A 25,851-nucleotide genomic window follows, 5' to 3' on the forward strand; every position below is an offset into this window, starting at 1 on the left:
ATATGTGCATGGTTAAAAGATTTGACAGTCAGGCATGATGGGAAATAGAAATGTGTGACAATCCCAATTGGCAGAATTTATTCCAAATGTAGGGGGAGACATATCATGCAATAGAGCCAGAAAGACCCAATTATTTTAGTTTGGTGTGTGCGCGCTGCCGAACAAGAATATGACAAGACTGCAAGATGCTCACAGAGCTCACCATGCCAGAAATGAAACCACAGTTAATGACTGCTCATAAAATGTACAATCATTTCAAAAGATTATATTACAAGAATTCAACCATGCATGGAGATATACTCGCAGAGACTCATTGCTGGTATTGTAATTGGAAATCTGTTAAATGTAGAGGCAGAAGTTCTTCCAAAACTGACGTTTCTATCCAACAAATTGAAGCAGACAGCCAAGCGATTCACTGCGAAACTAAATGGACAGTTTCATAAATTCACCAATTAACCTCAAGACAAAAAGACGGTGCTTTGGAACAGAACCCACCAATCAGATATCCAATGTGTACACCGGTTGCTTCATTAATTTAGTGTCACAAGTTCATCATCATCACATGCACTATACATTTCACAAGTCAAACATAGATTTGAGAGACCGCAGCAATCCATCTCTCAATGACAGAAAGGCACTTCCCTATTTTCATAAATCATACTTTCTGTCAGTATAAAACTCCTATGCTCCTCAATGCCACTCTGCAGGGAGTCAGTTCATCTCCCTCCCAAGCATGGATCACTTCCCGTCGAGGGGAAAGAGATCTGGCAAGTGCACAGAAGAAGGGCGGAAAGGAAGGCAGCCCCCACTGACATCCAAGCCGTACCTTGCCTGAGGAGGGCTTAGATTCTATGGTTTTGTGTGCATATGCAAGAAAGGAGACTAACACAACCCTAACTCCTGCGCAGGCCAAAGTCAATGAGCGGGGCAGAAACTTAAAAGGCTTTGAGAAATCTCAGGAAAAGATGCCCACAGGCAAACATGTTGACCTGATCATTATGGGACCACAAAAAGAAAGAGCTGAGTGGCACTGATGAATGATGCATCAGCGTCTAAAACATTAAAGAGATGAAATAGCACTAAATATTGTCCATGACTTTTGGAACACATCTAAAGAATGATTTCATTTCATTGGTCAGTGCTTGGTCATTTAAAGTAATAGTTTGCTTTAAAATAAATAAAAATTCTGTTATTTACTTTGCTTCATGAGTTTGTCTTCTGTGAAAGACAGAACTTTTTTTTAATGCAATTACAATAAATGGGCACTAGAGCATTCAAGCTTCAAAATAGACACAAAGTGCTATAAAAGTGGTCCATATGACTCATTCATTGAAAGTGTTGACATCTGCTCTAGCTTTTCTTGGCCTTTTCATGGGAGACGTAACAATGTCCAACATGGGAATGAATCATTCTTTTGAATCGTTAATCTGGTTGACAAAAACAGTCCCACTGAATCCTTTACAAATCAAAATAATCGGACTCAATTTGCTGCTTTTAAAAGCTCTCTGGGGATTAAAATTTCCTGTGAATAATGAATTAAATTTAAATTGCTGTTCCTCACATGAAGGATATGCGGTTAGGCTATTTTGATATTGGCAAAGTTGCTTCAAGCCCCTTTCAATAACATTTCAAATCAGGAATAAAATCTGATAATAATGAATACAATTGAATATTTCAGGAAGGTTCAGCTAAAGAGCCTGCTCTGGAGTAAACAAACAGAGAGGGGTGCGTTTCCCAAAACCTGTTAGCAACTTAGTTGGTTGGCAAAGGGAAATTGCATTGCAACCAACAAAGTTGCTAACTTAGTTAGCAACTAAGGTTTTGGGAAACGCACCCCAGACTAGGATTTCCATATGGACTGCAACAGTTGGGTTCCAGAGTAAAAATTGCATTCATTTTGTTGTTGTTGTTGTTTGTTTGTTTTAAATGATAACCTATAAACATTAAATACCTACATTGAAACATGAGGTTTTTAACTGGTTAATGCTTTTGTTGAAGCTGTCAGTCTGCATTATTTCAACATATTTTTTTTTTTTAAATAATTATGTTATTGCCTACCTATGACCATGAAGCACTATAAAATCAACTCTTTAAATCAAGTCATATTTCTCCATCGTTTTTTTTTATTTTTTATGCCCGTTTCTATGCTTCAACTGCTGGATCGCAGTTCTTTTCCGTTAATTAAAGCCGTTAATGACACAGTCTTGTACCTTTGTCTTTTTTTAACCATTTTTTTTTATACCTTTTTGCGTTAAATCAAAGTTGCCAATGTTGTGATTCACCTCGTAACTGGTTGGTTTGATTACTGGTTGGTTACTCTTTAACAAAGACTTTTAAAAATCTCCATAGGAAAAAGCAAAGGGAAAGAAACTTCCGGAAGCCAAAGCCATTGAAAAAAAATGGGCAGACACTGCTAGCAACACCCTAAAAACCACTCTTAACACCTTTTCAATAGAAATCGACAAATAATGGGCAGGTTTTCAGGCCAATTCTTGTATCACAGTAGCAAGTTTTCCCACAGGCAAGCACCACCTGTTTGTTTCTATGATAGTTCAATTAACAGCGGTACGTCCTTTACAAACCTTAAAATAAATTTTCTTCCCCTCAAAGAGACTCAATTTTTTGTCTTTTCTCTGCTCCCATCTGGATAAGAAAGCCACCTCTGTGTTTACATGACATAGATTGAAGAACTGTTTTTTCTCCATAATATATAACACCAGAGAGCAAAGATAAAGCTGTGTGGGGCTGCTGCAGTAGAAAAGGAGGAGGATGATGATATTTTAAGCTCTTCCAGCAATTGGGCTCATGTGTACTGTCAAGTCTAGCAAACTCAGAGACATGGCACACAGGCCACTGATGTAATGATACAATCTTGTTTTATCATTCCCTCAGCAATAAAAAGGTTAAATAAATTCAGTAAATACAAAAATACACCACACACACACATTCTCTGGACCCTCGTCACCTAGTGTGGGCAGCCATTCCCCTTGGTACTGTATATATCTGAATGGGATGCTTAATTGACTTGGGATGTTTGTGTGGCTGGCTAAAACACTAGAAATGACACGTTTCCACTGCAAAATAGTGGCTAGTGACTTGTCATTAACCAAAAGCCAGACATTTATATATTTTTCAGTGTATAACTTGCATAGATGGGTACAGGTTAAATGAACACCCATGTACCATTATATTTATTTGGGTTTGTTGCCCTCCAATTCCTGCCCCAGCAAAAAAATATCAGGTTTCCAAGGCTACACAGCATGCCTGTTAATCATGGCTGTTCGGTCCCTTTATCGCAGCCAAAAACACTTTCCACCTTTGTTTAAATGTCCAGGTAGACATGATGGCAAACAATACATGAGATGCCCACGACAGGGCCAATCCTTAAAAGCAATAACTCTGTCATCATATACTCACCCTTGTGTCATTTCACACCTGTATGACTTTCTTCACACAAAGAATATACTGTACTCCATATAGTGGTTTGGAAAGACATAAGGGTGAATGAAAAATGACAATTTATTTCTTGGTGAACTAACAATTTAAAGGGGTCATATGATGCAATTTCACTTTTTCCTTTATTTTTGGAGTGTTAAAAGCTCTTGGTGCATAAAGAAGATCTGTAAAGTTGCAAAGACAAAAGTCTCTAATCCAAAGAGATATTCTTTATAAAATTAAGTGTCAACCACGCCTACCTAAAACACTGCAACGCCATGTCGTGGACACGCTGTGTGTTTCCTTGTGAGAGCAAACCTAATTTGTTTGGTCTTCCAAAAGGAGGACACAAATAGAAATCAGTGGTTAAGTTGTATTCACAACACTGTTCCAGAACAGTTCAGCCCAAATATTCAGATGTGTGAAGTGCATTTTGCGGAGTCTGGCTGGTGTAAGTATGTTTTCATATGTAAAGAATTTGCCACTGATGATTCAAACTAGTGTTGGGCGATATGGTCATTTTTCAAATCGTCATAACGTCAGCCCATGAGATCGATGATACATGACATTATTGTGCATGGGTGGAGCAAGAGAAAGACTCTTTGTTTTTTGTCATAGCATAACTATTTGGTGTTTTAAACCACGCAGGTGCACGTGAGAGAGCCTATGTAATTACCAATAATCGAAAAAATACACTTTCAAACATACTGATAAACCAAAGTTAAATATAAAAATACTGTATTTAAAACAGCTAGTTCATAAATAGTCGGACACAACTGTCGTATCGCGCGCCCTGTGACAAATTTGCCGCATCTGCGCACGGAAGTTATCAGTCTAAATGTTCTGCAAAGTCAGTCAACGGTGAAAATAGTAAAAACAATAGATTTCATTTAAAGTCCAACAGTTTAACACTAATATTGGACAAAAACCAAACGTTAAATATAAAGTATTCAAAACAGGTAAGTTCATATATTTGGAGTAAAGTGGAATTGAACTGATGCATCAGTCATACAGTGCTCCGGACCGCGCGCCTCATGACGAGACCGACGCACCGCCACAGAAACAAGAATGGGATTATTTCTAACATAACTGTGGCATTAAACTCATTTCGTGATGGCTCGTCTAAAATATTGCACATATATAGGCCATTCAGATTACTTGTTAAAGTGCAATGAAATACCTGTGGATGGAGACTCCTTCACCGGCTACAGGCTCTAATCCTTATTTCTGTCCGTGCACGCGTGTGTGTGTGTGTGTGTGTGTGTGTGTATGTGTGTGTGTAAAATGCGGTGCTGAAGTGAAATAGCTGGGCAGTTTGATAGCTGAATTATAATAGGCCACCCAATAAAAAAACAAACCTAATTCAAACACAAGTTTTGAGCAGTAGAGTAGAGATTGCGGTTTGTCGTTTCTTTGATCACAAATGCAGAAATGGTTTTATGTCTGTGCAGTGCGATACGCAATGCGTAAAAAGACAGTACAAGTCATTATAATCGTAATTATGTCCCCACTGGATGCAACAAATGCCTAATTTGTAAAAGGTTTTATTGTTTTTGTCTCGTCACGCTGGGAGACAGCATCACAGTATATTAAGGGGAGTAACATTTCCGTCACACGCTTGAGGTATTCAGCCAATCACAATATATACACACTGGTTAGCTGGCCAATCAGAGCACACCTCACTTTTCAGAACGATGAGCTTAGTAAAAATCGACACGTTTCAGAAAGGTGTGACAGTATGTGGATTTTTTTTAAACCTTAAACCACATAAACACATTGCATTACACTAAATGTTTTTTTTTTTTTTTTGCAAAGTCATATGACCCCTTTAACACAAGCATCTGCATCTGGGATGGCAGATCCCCCATCTTTTTTTTCTTTAATCAAATGACATTCTGTGTAACTATGAGAAAAGCACAGGGAAGCACATAACCCCATGAGAGACAAGGAGGCAACATGTAATCTACAACAGCTGTGAAAGGGGTAACATTGAATACTCCTAAGACTTCAAACACAAAACAAGGAGAGAGAAAAGGGACTCACAGCCACAGAACACACCATCTAGAGTAAAGAGTTTTGGAGAACTCAATGAATGTGCGAGCAACTGTTACTTTCGGGTCAGTATGGCGAGACTGTTGGTATTAAACGGTCAAACACAAGCCCGTCTGTGTGCAAATTTTCCCTCTAACTTCCCCTCGGCTCATCTCGACACCGGCTAACACTGATCAAAGCCCTGAGGAGGGAGAGGCAGGGGAGAAGGGGTGGTAGTAATAATAAGCCTGACTGTTTACCTTACAAGCGCACCATAAATTCTAGGTCTAAGAAAGCAGGTTTCTGTATCCATCCCCTGCACAGAGAAAGAGAGCCCTGTTGTGAATTATCTGCTGAGTATGCAGAAGGCCACATGGGGTGTTTAGTAGTCTATTTTTTCACAGCGTTGAAGAAAATGTAAATATTCATAGTGTTTATTCATAACCATTTGATTTGACTTCATCGGAGTCTAATTAGGACTAAAATGTAAGAAAAGTAACATTAAAGACATTTGAGGTCAAAATTTCAAAGTAAATCCTATTCCAAGTGTCATTACTAAACAGTATGTACATCTATCTACATTAACTCAAGTGATTTAAACCCTCTTCCCTGAGTTCATCCTGAAGCAAACACTTTGAAAGGCCCATTATAAACATAAAAAAGCTAGAGACCTTAGGAAGTGCTTAGACTACTAATTCATCATAACGCAAAAACATTTTAGGGTGCGCAACCCAAGGGGGTGTTTGGTAGAACCTAAACGATCCTAGTAGATGGTGTCATAAGGCAGGATTTATTAGAGGTTAAGTAACCCCCTGCTGCTTTTGCTTTTTTTTCAGCAGCCCCTGCAAGACATTTGTCAAAGGAAAGGGGAGAGGGGCTAGAAGTTCAAGCAAACCCATATTCAGTGTACTTGTCATCAAAGACCTTCAGGAGCTAGTTTCGAGTAGTTTCCAAATTAGGTCTGGCCCTTGATTTATAGTCTATTTTAATGTTTTGGGAAAATAAACACAGCGGGGGAGATTTTCACCACAGTGTCATCACACGCATACAGCCGGAGAGCCGATTCGGAGCACACATCCCCTTCAGATCTTACGTAAACACAACAACTCTATGGCATAAATCAAACCTGCGGTGGCGCACATAGCACTATTACGCAAAGGAACAAGGAAAATATTAGCATATGTTTGAAGTCATGCATCTTCAGCTGTCCACAGAAGCAAAACAAACTTAAGTCCTTCTGTGCAATTTTCCAATCTCTGTGGTTTGATTTTCCACCACAGTAATAAAACACAGTCTTAGAAAGCTACACAACACATTTGAAATAAAGTGTTGTATCAAAACAATTTAGCTGAAGCTCTGTCATGCACGAATGCATGCAATTGTACATTTCTGTGACTTCCGTGATAAAACAACCGGTTATTGTGACATAAATATGTACCTAACAAAATGCTTGTAGAAAAAAAGCTGGCCGGAACAAAGAAGATCTAACAACTGTTCTCAAAAAGTGCAAATGTTTGCATGCGATAAATGGCATATAATGACAAATCCCTGCACTTATCGCGTCACAGAATACTCAGCTAAAACACTTCGGGTGAGTGCAGGAAACCAGCAAATATTTTAATTATTTAATTCCTTTCATCAAAATCTACTCCTACAATCCTCCTTTCAAACCACCAGACGCTTTCATTCCCTTTCTCTCACTGTCCTGTTGTTGGCGTTGTCTAATAATAGCCTAGCATATGAGATGAACTATAATAAATAGGGGAACGTTGTAACACAGGGTGTAACACCATCAGAATGAGTTACAGGGGTTTAAATCCTTATCATACATGACCACCTCCCTCCTGTGGTGATTGTGTAAAATATAAAGGGATTTATAGGTGAATGAATACCAATTTGGGGGTAACTGTTTGGTACAAATTCAATGACACAACTATCTTCTCAATCAGCAGGTTCTCATGTTTGACATATAACAGTCACAGATTTCATCTGTATGTTTAAAAAATCTGGAAATATCACCCCTGACAAGATGGAGAGGGTGGTAACACTTTCCATGCACTTCTATTGGACTCACAGAGACAGCATAATATAAGAAAGTGTGCTATGTTTTACTTATGTAAATCATTTTATTTATTTATTTAATTAAATTACACTATGGCACTACCAATAAACTAAGTATAAAATTTGATTATTATCTATCAAATAACAAGCCTAAATAAATAGACATAGATAAACATATGCAAAGGTACAAAGGGACAAAATGTGTTACGCAGACAGGTTTTATTTTCATTCACACACGGTAACAAATGTTAAATCACTTTCTCTGAACAAAATGTACATTTACGAACTAAAGCTGAACTTCTAGGATGTTCTAACGCGATAAAAAAAATACATTCAGTGATGTGAAAGCCCTTAAATGTCCCTGAGAATACCATAGTTAACTAAAGGATTTAATTGGGTTATTATGCTAACGCATTATTCTTGAAACTTTTTCGGAGACGCGCACTGATTAACGCGCGTCGACAATAATAAGAGATAAAGTTAAATCAAGTAGCTACTCAAGGCACAAGGTTAAAACCTGTACAAATGTATTGCTAAAAAACATAAATATATACCACTGTTCTCTTTTACAAATGACGACCACATTTTGTCCCTGCAGCGCTACAGTAGACCAGATCTGCGTGCATCAAGTAGCCAAGGTGCATTCAGGATCACACATCATTCCAGCCGCACTATTCAACAGATGTAGTATTACATATATAGTATAAATATATAGTATAAATGTAAATCGCTTCACATACCTCTTTTTGGTCTCGGGAAACTTTCGTGTAGATGAAATACGACTTTCTCCACAAAATGCTGAATGTTGCTGTGCTCTGGTCCGCGGACAAACACCATCCAGTCGTGCGTAAAACCTTCCACCGTGGGTTTCTTTCGGACCTGGGCACGATGACCGAGTTCCAGTTTCACCTGAACGGCACCCTAAAACACCCAAATATTCACTTTATAAACATGTCGCTAATTATTATGTATAAAACGCACATTCTGAATGCGTGCGCGTTAAAACCAATCTGGACCACATTTTTTTAAATGTACAGCAAAATATTAATCAGCGTTCGATTCGTAAGTTTCTGGTATGCTATTAAGCTTCAACACACCAGAATACATTACAGACTCAGATTTGTGAATATTTGTTATTGGATTCCCTCCTTTTGTTTGAAATCTTTCAAGCGCGTCACTTTTGCAGACATGCACTAATGCGCTGGAAACGCACGACTCCCCTAGTTCTACTGTAGATTACTATTCCGGTGGAAATACGGGTGGAAAAGCCTCGTATGCGTTTAATCGCCTTCCCAATCCTGACGAAAACGAACAGAGGCGCTGGAGATCCCAAACACTGCACTGATACTGTAGCAGCTAAAGCCCTACTCACCGAACTGGCCATTGTGGAGGCCACGGGACAATGCTATTTCATGGAGAATTTGGTTTAAATAAGGACACCGAGGACAGCAGACGCCCGATGGCGGACATGGTCTTTTAATTGAGCTCTCTGAGTTTTCAAAGGCTGAGGAGTAAAGTGAGACGCATGCGCGTGCACGAGACGAGCCAATGGCAGAGAGAGCGAGTGAAGAGCCACTATTAACCCGTGTAAAACCTATTTTTTTCAGTGCTCAACATTACTTGCATTGTATTCAACGTTAGATTAGTCTCCTTTTTTTTAATCTTACATAGCCTATATTTTATACATTGCATATGCTCTTATTGTATATTTATGCTTTTCTACTGTTGCTGTAATTAACTGCAAGTACATTTTTTTAAATGTAAATGAGGGACTAATTTATAGACAAATATCTTTATTATGGCCTATTGGTCTACACTGGGCTTGTTTTACACTGTGTGTGCATTGTAAAAAAAAGTGTGTGTGTGTGTAAAGACACATTTAGTCACTACTATTATAATTTATTATTTTTTGGGAAAATAAATATAGAACTAAAGTATAGGTTTAGACACCTCACTGTAAGATATGTGTATTTAGGTAATGTTTATGTTTAAAATAATTCTTAATATAAAGTATTATGAACTGTGATATAAATTTGCATAAAGAAAGAAAGAACGACTTCAATGAATATAAGAAAAGTGTTAAAAGGGTACTCCTTTTCGAGTTAATCTGAGAGTGCCATAATACACTTTAAATATGTGACTTATATATTATATCTAATATATATAATTCATTCAATTAAATGAAATATATGATATGTACGCAGTTAAAATGTCAAGAAATATTTACGTTGACCTTAGATTAACGTATCGCTTTTCCAGTATGTTTGGTCCTCCGCGCGCACCGTAGAAGCATGTCGCTGTTTGGAGGGTCTCTCGAAAAAGTTAGCAAAGTGCATCCAAACGTCACTGGAATTTACGAATTCTCTGGGTAAGAATATATTAAGTGTCACATCAGCCTGCATGTTTATGTGATGCCACATTGTTAACTCAGCTAGCAGGTTTTCTGTATGGCAGCAGTATAAACAGGAACGTTTCTTTCACTGCTAAATACATATTTGGGATTGATCATTTCATCTCACAAATCCGGAACTTAATTAAGATCCGCAGCTAGCTAAGCTTACAAACAGTGCTGATGTATCACTATGGTATCAGATTGTGATACTATAGTGTTGAATGATTACTTTATTCTTGTAAAATGGTGTTAAACGTTATGTGAAAATACCTTAGTAACGGTACGTATCCAGAAACCATGGTATTACTGCGCGCATGTCCATGGTGTTAGTATCGTAGTATCATTACAAAACTGACATATTATACCAGCTAACTTAGTCTAGCCAGTCAAACTCAGCATCACTTAAACAATGATTGATTATTGTGGACACACAAGCAGTCCAGGGCCCAAGCCTTTGTGGATGTGGACAAGTAGCCAAAGGCTGGAAATCCCTGAAATATTTTCAGTTCTATGCTTTGCTGACAAAAGTGTGTGTCAAAATGATCTTATAAGACAAGCAACCATTTTTTTTAACGTTTACACAAATTCAATTCAAACATAACTAAATAGTTTTAATGCATTTTCTTTATGCATTGTCCACCATCTGTCATTACTGAATCCAAATATTTTTTCTCAGTATGTTTTAAGTTTGTCTCCAAAATATCACCCTTTTGCAAAGTAACAATCCACAACAACATGGAAATCCACTTTTCTCGTATTAAAGTAGAACTGGAACATGTAGTATTTCAGCTTGTATAATTTATGAAGTCTATGAATTTCCGATCTTACCTGATTTGCCTGATCTGTCAGTAACACTGCTGAAGTAAAACTGTCACGCTGTATGGAAACACAGCAGGTTTATCATCACACACACACACGCAGCGCTTGTTTGTCAGATATTAGTCCCAGGAGGGGTGGGGGCAGCGTTTTAGACCTTGCACTGTCAGTCTTTCCCCCATGTGCCGTGGTATAAACCTGAATCTCCAGTGGCCATCAGCCAGTGTCAGTCAAATCAACGGCTGTTAATCTCATGACCCTAAACTGGGAGTCCATATGAGACAACATATGAGATGCCAGAGTTGGCAGTCCGGTACTGGACAAACATTGAAGTTTTGGTAGAAGTCACTTGTGAATAATGCATCCCATTGATGTGGTTGCCAGTGCCATCTGTCAGATGGTTGTGTCTTCTGAGTTTAGATGCAAGCAGACATTTGTCTCAGGCCTTTATTTAATTTCACCCTAGATAACATCAGTTTGAAGTGGTGTTGGGTTATTCTTACAGTGTCGCCCTGAAACTGCTTTTTGTCCCATAGCACCTGCTTTTTCTGTTCATCTGTTCTATTCATCCAAAAATCACAAATGTTTTCCACATTGATATTAATTAGAAATATTTCTCGAATGGCAAATATTAGTATATTAGAATGACTTATGAAAGGATCATGTGACAGAAAAAAATCAGCTTTACCATCACAGGAACTATTTTTTTTTTTTTTATGCATTTAAATTATTGTTGTCACGATACCAAAATTATCCTTTCGATACCGATACCTAGTCAAGAATTGTGATTTCGATACTTTTTCGATACTTTTCCTGAAGGGGGAAAATACACTCAAATATCATTGCTATGCTTTATTTTAAAACTGGGACAACATTCTAATCATATAACACACTAATAAATGAACATATGAACAGCATATATGTTAAACATTTGAACAAAATATGAAATATCAAAATATAAAAAATAAATTAGAGCAATGAAATTCAAGGTAAACAAAAGAATAAATTTAGCAGCATTATCTCAGTTATCATAAGAAACATAAGAGTAATAAATTTATCTTTATTCTGAACTTTGAATAAAAATATGAACAGCGATTATATTAAACAATGTCTCTGAACTCAGAAGATTAAATGTCAAAAGATAAATAATATCAATTTAAGCAATGGCATTCAAGTAAAAAAAAAAAAAGCAAATACAATTTAGCAGCAATATCTCAGATATTGTAACTTATTCCATCAGTTGTGCAACCTTTTCTTTCAGAGGAGAAAACTCAGCCAGTGAGCTTTAATGAGCGTCATCTTAATTGAGCGTCATCTTTTTCTACAGTCATGGACCGGTGGCCACAGTATCACTTGTGCTCGCACATGCAGCCTAGTGATGCGTGGGTCGGGTTTTTTTCCAATCCGCGGGTCCCGCTTTTTATGAAATTTGTCCCGCCCCAGTCCACAAATAATGTAAAATTTCTTTACCCACCACAACCCATGCATCGGGGACATCACGGAAGATACGTTGCTACTTAGACCTTCGTATTGTAACCTTATCAAAGAACCTAATAAAATATGAAAATATATATTCCAAATATTTAATATAGGCTATATGAAATTGCACTAGTGATCGTTCGTCTGTGAACGAATCTTTTAGGTGAATGAATCGTTCTCATTCAGGTAACCCACTGACTTATATTACAGCAGCGCGCGAGCACGGCGCTATTAGCAGCGCATGCGCAGCTCATGAACAGCTCTGTGAACTGTTTCATCCTGTCAAAGAGTTACTCAAGATGTGACGGAGCATGTGATTTGTTGAATGTAGTGAACGAATCCGCCCTTCATTGAACGAGATCGAGGGATCTTCTCATTCGTGAATGAGTTGAATGAACTGATACATCTCGTTCGTGAATGAAATGAATGATTATACAGGGTCAGTGAGCCAACCAATCTCGATCAGCAATCAGCAGATAAAAAGCACAGTTATAGGTGATGTGCAGATACACTCGTTTTCATATTTAGCATACAGAACATAACTCCACATTTAATCTTTTAATGCTTTGTTCATCTGAACAACTTATTTAAACTTTTTAATGCGATTATGCACACATTTTAGTAAAGCCAAATCAGTTTACTAAAGCCACTAATGCCGCGTTTCCACCGCAGGAACTTTACCCAGGAACTAGGGACTTTGGCCTGGTACTCGGTGTGTTTCCACCGCAGGAACCAGGAACTAAATAAAGTTCCGGGTAAAAAAATGCCCCTCAGAAAGTCCCTGCTGGCGAGGTGGTACTTTTTCAAAGTTCCGGAACTTTCGGGGGCGGGACTTGGCCGCTAAACATCCTGATTGGTTGAGTTCACGCAGCATTGGTTGAGTTCAACCACCATTTATTCGGATCAACATTTGCAAAATATTACTGTTATTGTGTCATGAAATGTAATTTTAAAAGTATTTCAGGTGAGAATGTAGTTGTTTAAAACTCAAATATGTGGTTTATTTATGAAGACAGCGCCTATTTAAAAATGTGTTTTGCCGATCTCAGAGACGGTCAGCTCCACGCGATCAGCGGGAGCTCAGTGATCATCTATCCGCCGAGAAGCAGCCTCACCTCGGCTAAGTAAGACCTTCTGATGTGTGCCGCTGGCTCTGATGTCTCTTTAGTGGTTAAACATAAAATATAATTCAGCTGCGGGGTAAATCTAACAGGTTATCTTTGGTCTGTATTAAATTTATCTATATGTTAAAAGGAAAATAAAAAAGTCAAATCTATATAATATTTCGTTTCATTGTAATGGCTGTATATATACACATATCCCTGAACTAAGTACATTTATGCAGCTGTTATTATGCTTAAATGAAAACGAAAAGAGGCAGTGGTATTTGATATCCTATTTCGTTTTATTGTAAATATACTGAGAGGAAAATTGCAGTAGCCAAAGCGAGTTGAGTTCACGCAGAATTGATTGAGTTCAACCACCATTTATTCGGATCATGTTCAAAATATTACTGTTTTATTGTGTCATGAAATGTAATTTTAAAAGTATTTCAGGCGAGAATGTTGTTGTTTAAAACTCCAATCTGTGGTTTATTCATAAAGACAGCGCCTATTTAAAAATTTGTTTCACCGATCTCAGAGACGGTCAGCTCCACGCGACCAGCGGGAGCTCAGTGATCATCTATCCGCCGAGAAGCAGCTTCACCTCGGCTAGACCTTCTGATGTGTGCCGCTGGCTCTGATGTCTCTTTAGTAGGGATGGGATGGTATGAAAATTTAATATCACGATTATAGTGACTAAAATTATCACGATTATCAATATTATCACGGTTTTGTTGAAACGAGATGAAAGTGTTCAAAAATAGTTGATGCTCACACTGAAAACATTTCAGCAAGTTTTATATTTAATAATCAACAAACAACTAATAAAACAAGCAACTCTATGCACTTAATTTAAAGAAAGATTAAATTCTGTGGCATTTCCTTCCTTACAATAAAAAGTGTAGAAGCATAGAAAAGCATAGAAAAGTCACTGACTTTCGCCATTCCTTCTCGAAAAAAAAAAACAAAAAAACATTGTGCGCTGCGCTTGCGTCAGACTGTTGCTGGCTGGACATGATTTAATAGCGAGTTATTAAAACCGCGATAATCAAACACGGTTTTAATGATAATTCATTTTTAAACGATATTACTAACCTTCAGCAAATTTTATCACGGTTATCGATAAAACCGGTTATCGTCCCATCCCTACTCTTTAGTGGTTAAACATAAAATATAATTCGTTTTGGGTAAATCTAACAGGTTATCTTTGGTCTGTATTCAATTTATCTATATGTTAATATGAAAATAAAAAGGGCAAATCGATATAATATTTTGTTTCATTGTAATGGCTGTATATATACACATATCCCTGAACTAAGTACATTTCTGCAGCTGTTATTATGCTTAAATGAAAACGAAAGGAGGCAGTGGTATTTGATATCCTATTTCGTTTTATTGTAAATATACAGAGAGGAAAATAGCAGTAGCCATGGTCAGCTGATTGAAGTTATCAAGTACGCTGCTGTTTGCAGATTTACTGGACTTGCGTCGTCGCGGACATCACACTCCCGAGTCGAATGCACAAAGTCTGAACTACTGAGAATGCACGTCCAAAATCAGCGTACTTTGTATTGAGAAACGTGCGCAGACCTACGTCACCAGTCTATTTGCCTAATCTTCCCGGTACTTTACACCGCGGTGGAAACGCAGAAAGCAACAGGTCTGGGGGGAAAAAAGTTCCTGGGAAAAAAAGTTCCTGGTACAAATGTTCCGGTTAATTTCGGTGGAAACGCGGCATAATGCAGCCATCTCGCTGTAGTGATTTTTGTCGCTTGCGTGAGGAGAAAAAACACAGCCGTCCATAGGGAGGCACTGGAAGCGTGCGTTGCACACACCAACATCAAATATTATTTTACAAATCTGGAACGCAGTCATTCTTTGAAGTATCGATAATAATAAATTTAGGAATCGTGACATTTTTTATTTCCGAGAATCGCAATACTTTTGAAGTATCGGTGCACCGTGCAACACTAATTTAAATAGAAAACAGTTATTGAAAAATTTTCAATTGTTTACAATGTTTACTATAATAAACTACTTTTAAAAATGTAAAAAAAAAACAGAACACCAAAAATATATAAATTGGTGTCAAAACAGCTGAGATTGCTATTAAATTTCACAAATACTCATAAGGAAATGGCAATTAACAAATTAAATAAAACATGACATTTTCAGGTTGACAGACTGAAATAGTGTTCTCTTGTAAAACTACTCAACTAACTAAATAACTTATTTACAACATCGAAAATTTATCAGAATTCTTTATTTATTCTGAAGACGTTATCATACCTAATTTTATAAATTGCATCCTAATGTAATCTCTTACCTTTTCAACACCTCATTGAATTTCCGATTTACTTTAAATGTATGCCTCATTTTTCAAGTAAAACGGGCTGGGAAAGTTTTTTTAGGTTGACTAAATTACCAATTCCATATGTTTGTTTTTAGTATGGGCCATCATTCGTGATTTCTGGAGATGACTGAAATTTTGAAGAGCAGGTTTGAGTTCCCCAGCTCCCTCATTCAAGCCCAGGTAAAGCACTCAAAACCAGACTGATGATTTAAGCATTCAGAGGTTAATCAAGGTTCAAATTCCACAGCAATTCAATTAAATGCTTATTTCTTCAGCAACACTTGAAGAAATCCATTCCTGTGAATGTGTAATTTTGATGAAATCTTTTGTTTAGTTTGCTCAAGGCATGTAAAGAACCAGCTTTTTGGCTTTTTAATTCTAGGCTGTGAGGACGCTGGTCACTGCGGTGCTGAAAGAGAAAGGCCAGAATGAAAGGATTTGTCAGACAACCGCTAAAGTAAGTTCTTGTGCTCATCACATCACCTTTAGGACACATTGTTCAAATTAAACGGCCTGCATGTTTAGGACTTCTATGTCAATGCTCCTTTGACTTCCTGTAAAATGAGTAATAAGAGTGCTTTGTCTCGTCACTCAATGACTAAACAGGCATTGGTTTGTGAATGAAGGTGCTTTATAATCAAAAAGTGCTTTCAGAAGGCTTTTCAGAAAGTGATTTCATTATATAGCCGTGGTTGATGTGTGCATGTAAATGTGGGATGTGATGTGTTGGACTTTGTATGTCTGAAATCCAACGTTTTCGCAGGTGTAGATTTATTTCAAGAAATGAGTACAGACGTTCTGAATTCGTAAAGTTACAGTAAAATATTCATGAAATGACCCATTTAAAGGAAATATATGACCCTGGACTACAAAAGCAGTCTTAAGTTGCTGGGGTATATTTATAGCAATAGCCACAAAAAAAAAACATTGTATGGGTCAAAATTATAGATTTTTTTAATTTTATTTATTTAATTTTTATATAAATTTTCTTTTATGCCAAAAATCATTAGGATATGGAGTAGAGATCATGTTCCATGAAGATATTTTGTAAATTTTCCTATCATAAATATATAAAAACTTAATTTTTGCTTAGTAATATGCATGGCTAAGGACTTAATTTGGACAACTTTAAAGGTGATTTTTTTTAGTATTTAGATTTTTTTGCACCCTCAGACTTCAGATTTTCAAATAGTTGTATCTCGGCCAAATATTGTCCGATCCTAACAAACCATACATCAATGGAAAGCTTATTTATATGTATAACTTATTTTGTGCTCCAGGGTCACTTATGTGCTCTTTAGTTTTTCTGGGCAATTTATAGTACTCATACAACTCACTAACTTTCTCACTTACTGTATATGTTTTTGCTCATGTAGAGTGTTTTGCATGTTGAACTTGTGTTTTATATCAACAGGGTCAAGCGCTGGAGTCTCTGTGGGAGCAGTGCAGCAGTGACAGTACTGTCGTCCGCTCGGCCTGCTGTGACGCTCTGGTGCTACTTGTAGAACAGGGACATGCAGATCTGCCATATGTGCTCAACACCACCCTTAACCTCCTGCCCTCAGCACGGTATGCTTCTGTCACGCACCTGGCTCTCACAGACTAATGCAGATTGTTATCCCTTGTCACCCCCAATTTAAAAACCTTTAAGTACTTGGGCTGGTAAACTGACTCGATGTTGCTTCTTTGACACATTTAAGCCCATATTTTAGTGTCAAAGGTTGCATTTTCAAATGAGATTTTAGTTGTGTGGATCCATGACACACCCTTCCCACCCTGTCAAGCCTTGATGGTACCTTATCAGCATCCTCAGGCACTGGCCTCTCCCTTCTCTTAACTCTGGAATTAGTCTTTATTTAAATAATACATAGAACGTAAAAAAAAACATTTAAAGACCAAATACACATCAGAACATCAAGTGATGTGTACTTTTGATGTTAAAATACTCTCTTCTGTCCCAGTTCAGTATGTAAAAACAACTGTAAGTAAGCAAAATTTTGTAATTCTACTATTATTAACAGTAAGTGTTTCCACACTGACAACTCGTACTGTCTACTTGAAGTCGTAAAAGTACTTAATGATAGGTGATCATTGTGTAAATCACATGGAGGTGGACAAATTGTTGATGGTTTTGTAGATGTGATGCAAATTACCACAGAAGAGGATTTTTACAAACAACTATTGTGTTAAAGACCCTGAGAAATAATTTTGAAGTGAGAAAAGCATCGATTTTCTTTCCTGTGTTCCCATACAGGCAGTTCGATTTTTTTGAAAGAAGTCTTTTATGCTCATTAATGCTGATTTAATTGGGAAAATATAGTAAAAATAGTAATATTGTGAAATATTGTTGCGATTTAAAATACATATTTTCTATTTTAATATATAAAAAAACGGCAAAGCTGAATTTTCAGTATCATTAAACAAATCTTCAGTGTCACATGATCCTTCAGAAATCATTCTAATATGCTGATTTGGTGCTCAAAATTTCTTATTATTTCTATTATTATTTTCAATATTTAAAAAAACATTGCTGCATAATATTTTTGTGGAAATACATTGTGATACATTTGTTTACATGATTTTTTTAAATGAAGAATAGAAAGTTCCAAAGAACAATATTTATATAAAATAGAAATCTCTTGTAACATTATAAATGCCTTTAAAACATATTTTGCTAGACTGTAATACTTCTACTCCTCTGAGAACCCGGTTTCATTTTTTATACTTTTGAAAAGGTTTTTAATCAGGTAAATCCATTTTTTTTTTCTTTTTTGTTTTAAGACAAAAGGAATCTTAAACATCTTCTATAGTTTTAATGTCGATAAACTTAAACTGGCTCTCATAATGAATGTAACCATAAAAGCTGACATGGCATTAAAAAAAGGAAATTAAAAATAAATAAATGTCTTTACTGTCACTTTTGGTCAATTAAATGTATCTTTGTTGAATAAAGGTATTTATTTCTTTAAAAACCATACTGACCCCAAACTTTTAAAACCATAGGTTGGAACAGGACTGTTAGAAATCAATTGCAGGTGGTATTTATAATTTAAGGCTAGTTTATATTCTCTGCCCAGTTTAAATGCTTATATCAAAGTTTAATTTGTCAACCTTTGGAGTGCAATAGCATATAAATGCCCACAAAAAACATTTTTGATTTCATCTGCTCCTTAAAACAGTTTTTTTTGTAATAAGCCTGTGCCTGTCTGACCCAGTGATATACCGGTCAATCAACTGTTTGGCTTTGTTTAATTGGCCAGTTAATTGATTAATAATTATTTCTTTTATTTTCGGTAATCTAACAGACCACATCCGTCCGGTGCTTTTAAAATATGCTAAAATTAAGTCTAACCCTAAAGCACAAACAAACACAGATGCTGTAATTGGTTGATTGCTGCTGTAATGTGCTCTGTGTATTGCGTTTTTAGATGATTACCTCAGTTATCTGCCCACACACTTCCTTTTTCCTTTGAGTTGGACTCTTGGATGAGGATAAGCAACACACTGAGAGTGCATATCTGCATATTCAGAAATTTTAAAGGAAAAAAAAACCACATCTGAAATGCAGCCTGCTCCATCAGTCAGCTCATGTGTCTCCAACACAAACACACACACACACACCCTCACGGCTGCTGCTGTCAGCTCTGTCACACAGAGCAGCAACCCACGCAATGTACCCTTTCATCATACAGACCTGAATTTTAAAGGAATAGTTATAAAAAAAAATAAAAAATAGAAGAAAAAACATTCTCTGATTATTTACCCACCCCCATGTAATTTCCAACCTGTATGCTGTTTTTGAATGAAACACAGAATGATATATTTTTCTTATATATTGCTATGCTACCTTTGACTTACATCAGCAGTTCATAGTGACCAGAGGCTTTCAAGCTCAAGAAATGACAAAAAACACATAACGCATCAAAAAAAGCCAATATGACTATTCATGGTCTTTTGAAGCCATATAGCGCATAAACATTGAGGAGAATTTTATGCATTTTTTTATTAACATATGTTCAGTATTTATTTTTTCAATATTTTCTATATTTGCTTATTTATTTTAGTCTTATTTATTTATTTATTTACTTGCTTACTACTTATGTACTTGCTTACTTTATTTCAGTTATTTGAGTATTGAAACTTTTGTTACTTTGTGCAGTTACATCCACGTTTATGGTATTCATGGTGAAAGGTATTTTTACCAAAGGATATTAGGTACCAGTAACAAAAGCGACCAAATCGGAAATTCTTATGTCATTAAGCTCAGCATTTTAATATATTTTTAACCTTTTGCTGCTTTTATTTATTGGAGAGTGAAGAGAAGACATGAAATATTAACACCTGCTTTAATAATTACTTTGCCTGTGCGAGAACTGGCATAGCTTCATAATTTCAGCAGCATTATGTAGACTCCACTTAGAGCTCATCAAGCAATAAGTGCCAAAATTATTTTCAGCAAGATCTGTTCTTTCCTGCCCATTTTCCCTAAAAAACTTTGAGATTTTGAATATAAGCTGATTGTAATATATAAAACGGGAGTGTTACGGCTTTGCTATGCATGCCAGGTTCACGAAAGAGCCTAGATGAAAGCTGGTAAGATGAATTTCCTTTCACTATGGAGTTATGTTTTCCCTCCTGGTAAAGTATACTGTAATCAAACTCATAGGAGCTGAGAAATGTACAGTCAGACTTGAGAGAGCCGAGGAGGAGGGATGAAAGAAAACACAGCACATGTTGTCGCGCAGAGGTGATTTATAATGTTTGAGAAACATGTATTTTTGTTAGGGAATGAGAGCTTTGCATCTTACATCCCAATATGTCATTGGCTACATTTAATACAATAGCATACTACCCCAGTACTATTTCTGCTCTATATAGTATGTAAATGGTGCATCAGTATGATTTTAAGAACCAAGTGACTAAACATTGGCTAAATTATGCACCACATAAACAGAACACACTGAATCCCACAATGAAATGCTCTTGACTTGACCTTCTGTTTCCAGTTCGTTGAGAAATCCCAGAAGTAACTTCAGAAAGTAATTTTAATGTCATTATATATTGCCCTTTTGTTTTCGGATTGCCAAGATCTAAGATGTTTTAATGCAATATTGGGTTAAAAATGCAACAAAAACATTGTTGCATACTACTTAATATTTGTTAAATTGGATCTTTCTTACTTTAGGTGGCAAATTATTTTTGTTTCAAAATCGAGCAGATTCATTTCGTCTTTGCAGATTGCATGCACTTCAGTGATGGATTATGGGTCCATGGTTTTCTTGGGTAGTGCTGATGTTGATTGTTTTGTTTCTTGCCTGGGGCAGGAATGTTCAAGGGCTGATCAAAGTGGTTGGGAGGCTGCTACAGATCCAGGCAAGTCAGCGGGATAACGGAGCAAGCTTCACCTGTCCATACTCAATTAGGTGAGTGCAACAGCTGCTGCCAGTTTTTTTCTCAGAACTCTCAGTCTTGCACATGTCTAGTCATATTTGATTTTAAACATAAAACATTTTTTTGCTATGCGCAACAGGTCTGTTAAATATATGTAAATGACAAAATTCTAATTATAAAAGAGAGAGTTCCGTCCTTGATTCTGATTGGTTGAGCCGCGTTCGAAGCTGTTGTAAATTACATTACAAACACACACCTTTGTTTACTTCTCTGTGTTGCTTGGCAACCACTTTGTTGGAACCACAACTGTTTCTGAGGAACTACATTGTTTGGTGGAAGAATTCTGTTTTTACACATATCATTTCACTTTATTTGCTTGGTTTTATTCTGTGAAACCCTACTACGTATGTGGAATAAGCATTTTGTAGAAGCAATAAGCCCAGTGAAGCTGTGGTTTACAGTGAATTTATAACAGCTAAGGGGCTAACTCCACTTCACATTGTGCCTAACAACGCTCCTTAGCTGTTAAAAATTCACTTTAAACCATGGCTTCTTGGGGCTTATTGCTTTAATAAAAATGTTCTTAGAAAAAAACCTCTTTAGTCAAACTACCGATTCAAGGTTGGGTTTGGTTTGATTTTTAAAACCGTTTTCTTTCATTAATTATGAAAGGCTGCATTTATTTAATCAAAAATCTTCTTTTTCTGAAGCGTTTGTCCCGAGTAAGTTTGCTTTTCTGGATCGCTGGTGCCATTTGATGCGTTTGTTGGCTTGATTATTTAAACAAAAATACAGTAAAATATTAAAAAACTAATTAAAAAAAAACTTTTCTAATGCAATATATTTTAAAATGTAATTTAATCCTTTGACGGCACGCTGAATCTTTTGTTTAAGAAACGTTTCATAGTTTTATCATAGTTAAAAACAGTTGTGTTGCTTAAGGTTTTTTGGAAACCAGGATACATTTTTAGGATTCTTTAATGAATAGAAAGTAATATATATATATATATATGTAGTAATAATAATAATAATAATAATAATAATAATAATAATAATAAGATAATTTAAATAAAATAGTAACGTTAATAAACTTACTGTCACTTTTGATCAATTTAATACATCCTTCTTAAATAAAAGTATTGATTCATTTTTATTAAATCGTCCTGAGCTCAAACCTTCGAGCGCTTATGCAACCTCTGAGAAAACACCTTAATCAAGGTCTTGTTCACATTTGAAGATTTATAGTACCAGTTTTAGCTTTCTGACCATTACTTACTGCTCGCATATCAACTTTCATCATGCATGTTTTTTTGTTTGTTTGCTTATTTATATTAATTAATTCTGGCTTGTATGACCTCTTATGATTCATTACTTTATAATGAATCAAATGAGTCTGCATATCAATTTTCTTCTTCTCTGTCGTGTTCCTCCCTGGTGTGAAGATGAATGGGTTGAGGCTTCTGTGCTGGCCTGGGATTGGTGCTTGGCCTTTAGCACGGGTGGGCACCGAGGGAGGGCTTGAGGATTAATGGAAGATGCCCACTGGTGCTCATTGTGTCCGTCTGCTGATGGCTCCTCTGCAATCTGCTCTGGGTCACAAAGCCACTTACTGTAGATATCCAACAGAAGCAGAGGGTTACAGTGGGGTTGTGTAGGGAGTGTAGAAGAACAAATCAACTCTTTTTCTTTAGAGAAAAGACATAGATGAAAAGCTCAAACTGTAAATCTTTTTATTTGTCCTGGCAGAGTATTTCGTAAGTGCCTACAATACAAATCTCTGCTATTTTGTAACAGTCTTTTATGCTCACCTAGGCTGCAGTTATTTAATCAAAAGCATAGTAAAAACAGTAACATTGTGAAATATCATTACAATTTAAAATAACAGTTTTCTATTCTAATATATTTTACGATATAATTAATTCCTGTGACGGCCAAGCTGAATTTTCAGCATCATTACTCCAGTCTTCAGTGTCATCCTTCAGAAACCACTCTAATATGCTGATTTCCTGCTTAAAAATTGTTTTTATTATCAATGTTGACAGTTGTGCTGCTTAATAATGTTGTGGATACATTTTTTCATCAATTTAATTTTTTCCTATTTTTTTTAATCAATTGAAAGTTCAAAAGAACAGCATTTATTTTGAACAAACATCTTTTGTAACATTAAAAGGTCTTTACTGTCACTTTTGATCAATTTGAAGCATACTTGCTGAATGAAAGTATTAATTTCTTTAAAAACAAATTTACTGATCCCAAACTTTTGAACAGCAGTGTATAATTGATTTGGACTAAAATTCAGTATATCCAGTCAGATGCTAATTCAGTAAATGTTGAAAGTAATTCATTAGACTGATTTAAAATCAATAATCTGGGAGGCTGAGAGCATTTTTCACCATCTCATTAAAATAACTGAAAAATAGGCATTTGTTTGTGAATCGAAATGCACTCACTGGTCATATTTTTTATTTTTTTGTATTCATCCAGGAGAGGCATCTATTATTTGCTTTGTTTTATTTTTGTAATTGTTTTTATATTAATTTATCCCCTTCAGACTGCAAACTCACAACTCAAAGAACAAAGAAATTATAATATATCAAATCAAACACATTTTATTCTCTATGGTGCAGTATATTCAGTCCAACTTCTGTAGACTCAAACTTCCAAATTTTACCTTGACTTCTAAAGTTTTAAACGTCTCTTCTGGTTAAGCACTCTCGCTCTAAACTTTCAGTTCAGATAAGTGAGATGGAGGTCAGTGTGTCAGCCAGCCATTGTCTGGCAGATAATGTTGTGGCTGTCTGCCAAAAACCGCCTCTGATGGATGATTCCTGATAATGTGATGGCTGCACCAGTTGGCCGGGAAACAACGAGAGATAGATGAGCAAATGTTTGAACTGTTGGATGTCTGTGGAGGGAGTGAAGAGCTTTGGTGCAACCCTAACATCTGGCTGGAAGTGACTCAGACCATAAATTTAAGCGCTGAAAGACTGTTTACCATGTAGAGGATCTTCAAGGTAGCTTAATAAAATATGTTCCTGTCTGACCCAGTGCCAAAGGCACACACAAACACCATGATCAGGGATTTGGATGAGTTCATTAATCTTAGGATAAAAGAGCATGTGTGTTTGTTAATATAAGGGCCTTCTTTTGTATGTTAGCCTTAAGGTAAGACATTAATTACCAGCATAAAATAAAAGTGGAAGACATCTGAGCATAATCTGCCAAAAGGAGACTAGTGCAGGAACAGTTCACCTAAAAATGAAAATTTGCTGAAAATGTACTCACACTCAGGTCATCCAAGAAGTAAATGAATTTGTTTCTTCTTCAAAACATATTTGGGAAATTTAGCATTAAATCACTTGATCAGCAGCAGTGGGTCTTGCAGTGAATTGGTGCCATCAAAACTAGAGTTCAAATTGTTGATAAAAATATCACAATAATCCACAATGTAACTTCTGGCTAAAATACAAGTCTGTAATATGAAATGATGGCTCTTCCAGTTAAAAAAATGAAAGTTCTGTCATTAATTACTCATTCTCATGTCGTTACAAAGCTGTAAGATCTTCGTTCATCTTTGGAACACAAGCCAAGATATTTTTGATGAAATCCGAGAGCTTTCTGAACCTCCATAGACAGCAAGGTAACTACAACGTCCAAAGCCCTGAAAGGTAGTAAGGTCATCGTTAAAATAGTCCATGTGACATCAGTGGTTTAACCGTAATTTTATGAAGCTATGAGAATTACTTTTTGTGCAAAAAAAAGACTATTCAAGAGAGTACCACAGAGCATTCGTTGTGAAGTAGAACCCAAATGCGCTGCAGCTTGTTTTCATGGGAGTCGATGATGACAGAAGAGAAGTCGTTGTTATTTTTGTTGTCTTTCCACATAAAAAGTATTCTAAAAGCTTCATAAAATTACGGTTGAACCACCGCTGTCACATGGACTATTTTAACAATGTTGTTACTACCTTTCTGGGCTTTAAACATGGTGGTTCTCTTGCTGTCTATGGAGAGTCAGAAAGCTCTTGTATTTCATAAAAAATATCTTAATTTGTGTTCCGAAGATGAACAAAGGTCTTATGGCCTTGGAACGACATGAGAATGAATAATTAATGAAATCATTTTAATTTTTGGGTGAACAATCCCTGATGGACTAGAGTTGTGTGGATTATTGTGATGTTTTTACCAGCTGTCCTGTGATGTTTTGTCACTCTCCTTCTGATGGCACCCATTCACTGCAGAGGATCTCTTGGTAAGCAATGCTAAATCTCAGGGTCCGTTTTAAGGTGGAAGTCGTGGCCTAGTGGTTAGAGAGTTTGACTCCTAACCCTTAGGTTTTGGGTTCGATTCTCGGGTTGGCAATACCATGACTGAGGTGCTCTTGAGCAAGGCACCGAACCCCCAACTGCTCCCCGGGCGCCGCAGCATAAATGGCTGCTCCAGGTGTGTGTTCACAGTGTGTGTGTGTGTGTGTGTGTGTGCACTTTGGATGGATTAAATGCAGAGCATGAATTCTGAGTATGGGTCACCTTACTTGGCTGTATGTCACGTCACTTCTGTAAAACCTTCACCCTCTCTGTTCCTCTCTGGTGGAATGACTAACAATTAATTGTGTGCCGTTTTTTATTTTTAGGACCTTCCCTCACCCCTACATTACAGTGCTGGAAAACCGCCCTGACTGCTGGCCTGCTCTGCTCCAGGAAATTGATGACTTCCTTCAGCTGGCTATGGACAAGTATGAAATCTGATTAAGTCCGTTATCAATCTCAACCAAGTGCTATATAAAATCTC

General features: G+C 36.6%; 2 protein-coding genes across 4 annotated transcripts in view; one reads left to right on the forward strand and one right to left on the reverse strand.

Annotated features, from left to right (window-relative positions):
• LOC132102535 (protein AF-9-like) overlaps window positions 1-10,846 on the reverse strand; it is a 48,061-nt gene extending 37,215 nt beyond the window's left edge. The window contains exons 1-2 of one of the 3 annotated variants that reach the window (XM_059507264.1): window positions 10,748-10,846; window positions 8,268-8,448 (exon numbers count right to left, since the gene is read on the reverse strand). In XM_059507264.1, coding sequence (XP_059363247.1) covers window positions 8,268-8,364 — 97 coding nt within the window. In that variant the 5' untranslated portion in view covers window positions 8,365-8,448; window positions 10,748-10,846. Of the gene's footprint in view, window positions 1-8,267; window positions 8,449-8,899; window positions 9,056-10,747 lie in introns of those variants that run through there. The other 2 variants (XM_059507262.1, XM_059507263.1) reach the window with 2 other exon arrangements.
• Window positions 9,775-25,851, forward strand: part of focad (focadhesin) — a 52,371-nt gene continuing 36,294 nt past the window's right edge. Inside the window, exons 1-6 of the mRNA XM_059507265.1 lie at window positions 9,775-9,895; window positions 15,766-15,850; window positions 16,053-16,127; window positions 17,085-17,239; window positions 20,995-21,093; window positions 25,694-25,795. Of these exons, the coding sequence (XP_059363248.1) occupies window positions 15,794-15,850; window positions 16,053-16,127; window positions 17,085-17,239; window positions 20,995-21,093; window positions 25,694-25,795 (488 nt within the window). The 5' untranslated portion in view covers window positions 9,775-9,895; window positions 15,766-15,793. The remainder of the gene's footprint in view (window positions 9,896-15,765; window positions 15,851-16,052; window positions 16,128-17,084; window positions 17,240-20,994; window positions 21,094-25,693; window positions 25,796-25,851) is intronic.

This window comes from Carassius carassius, chromosome 2 (genome assembly GCF_963082965.1).
Source record: "Carassius carassius chromosome 2, fCarCar2.1, whole genome shotgun sequence".
Taxonomy (NCBI): domain Eukaryota; kingdom Metazoa; phylum Chordata; class Actinopteri; order Cypriniformes; family Cyprinidae; genus Carassius; species Carassius carassius.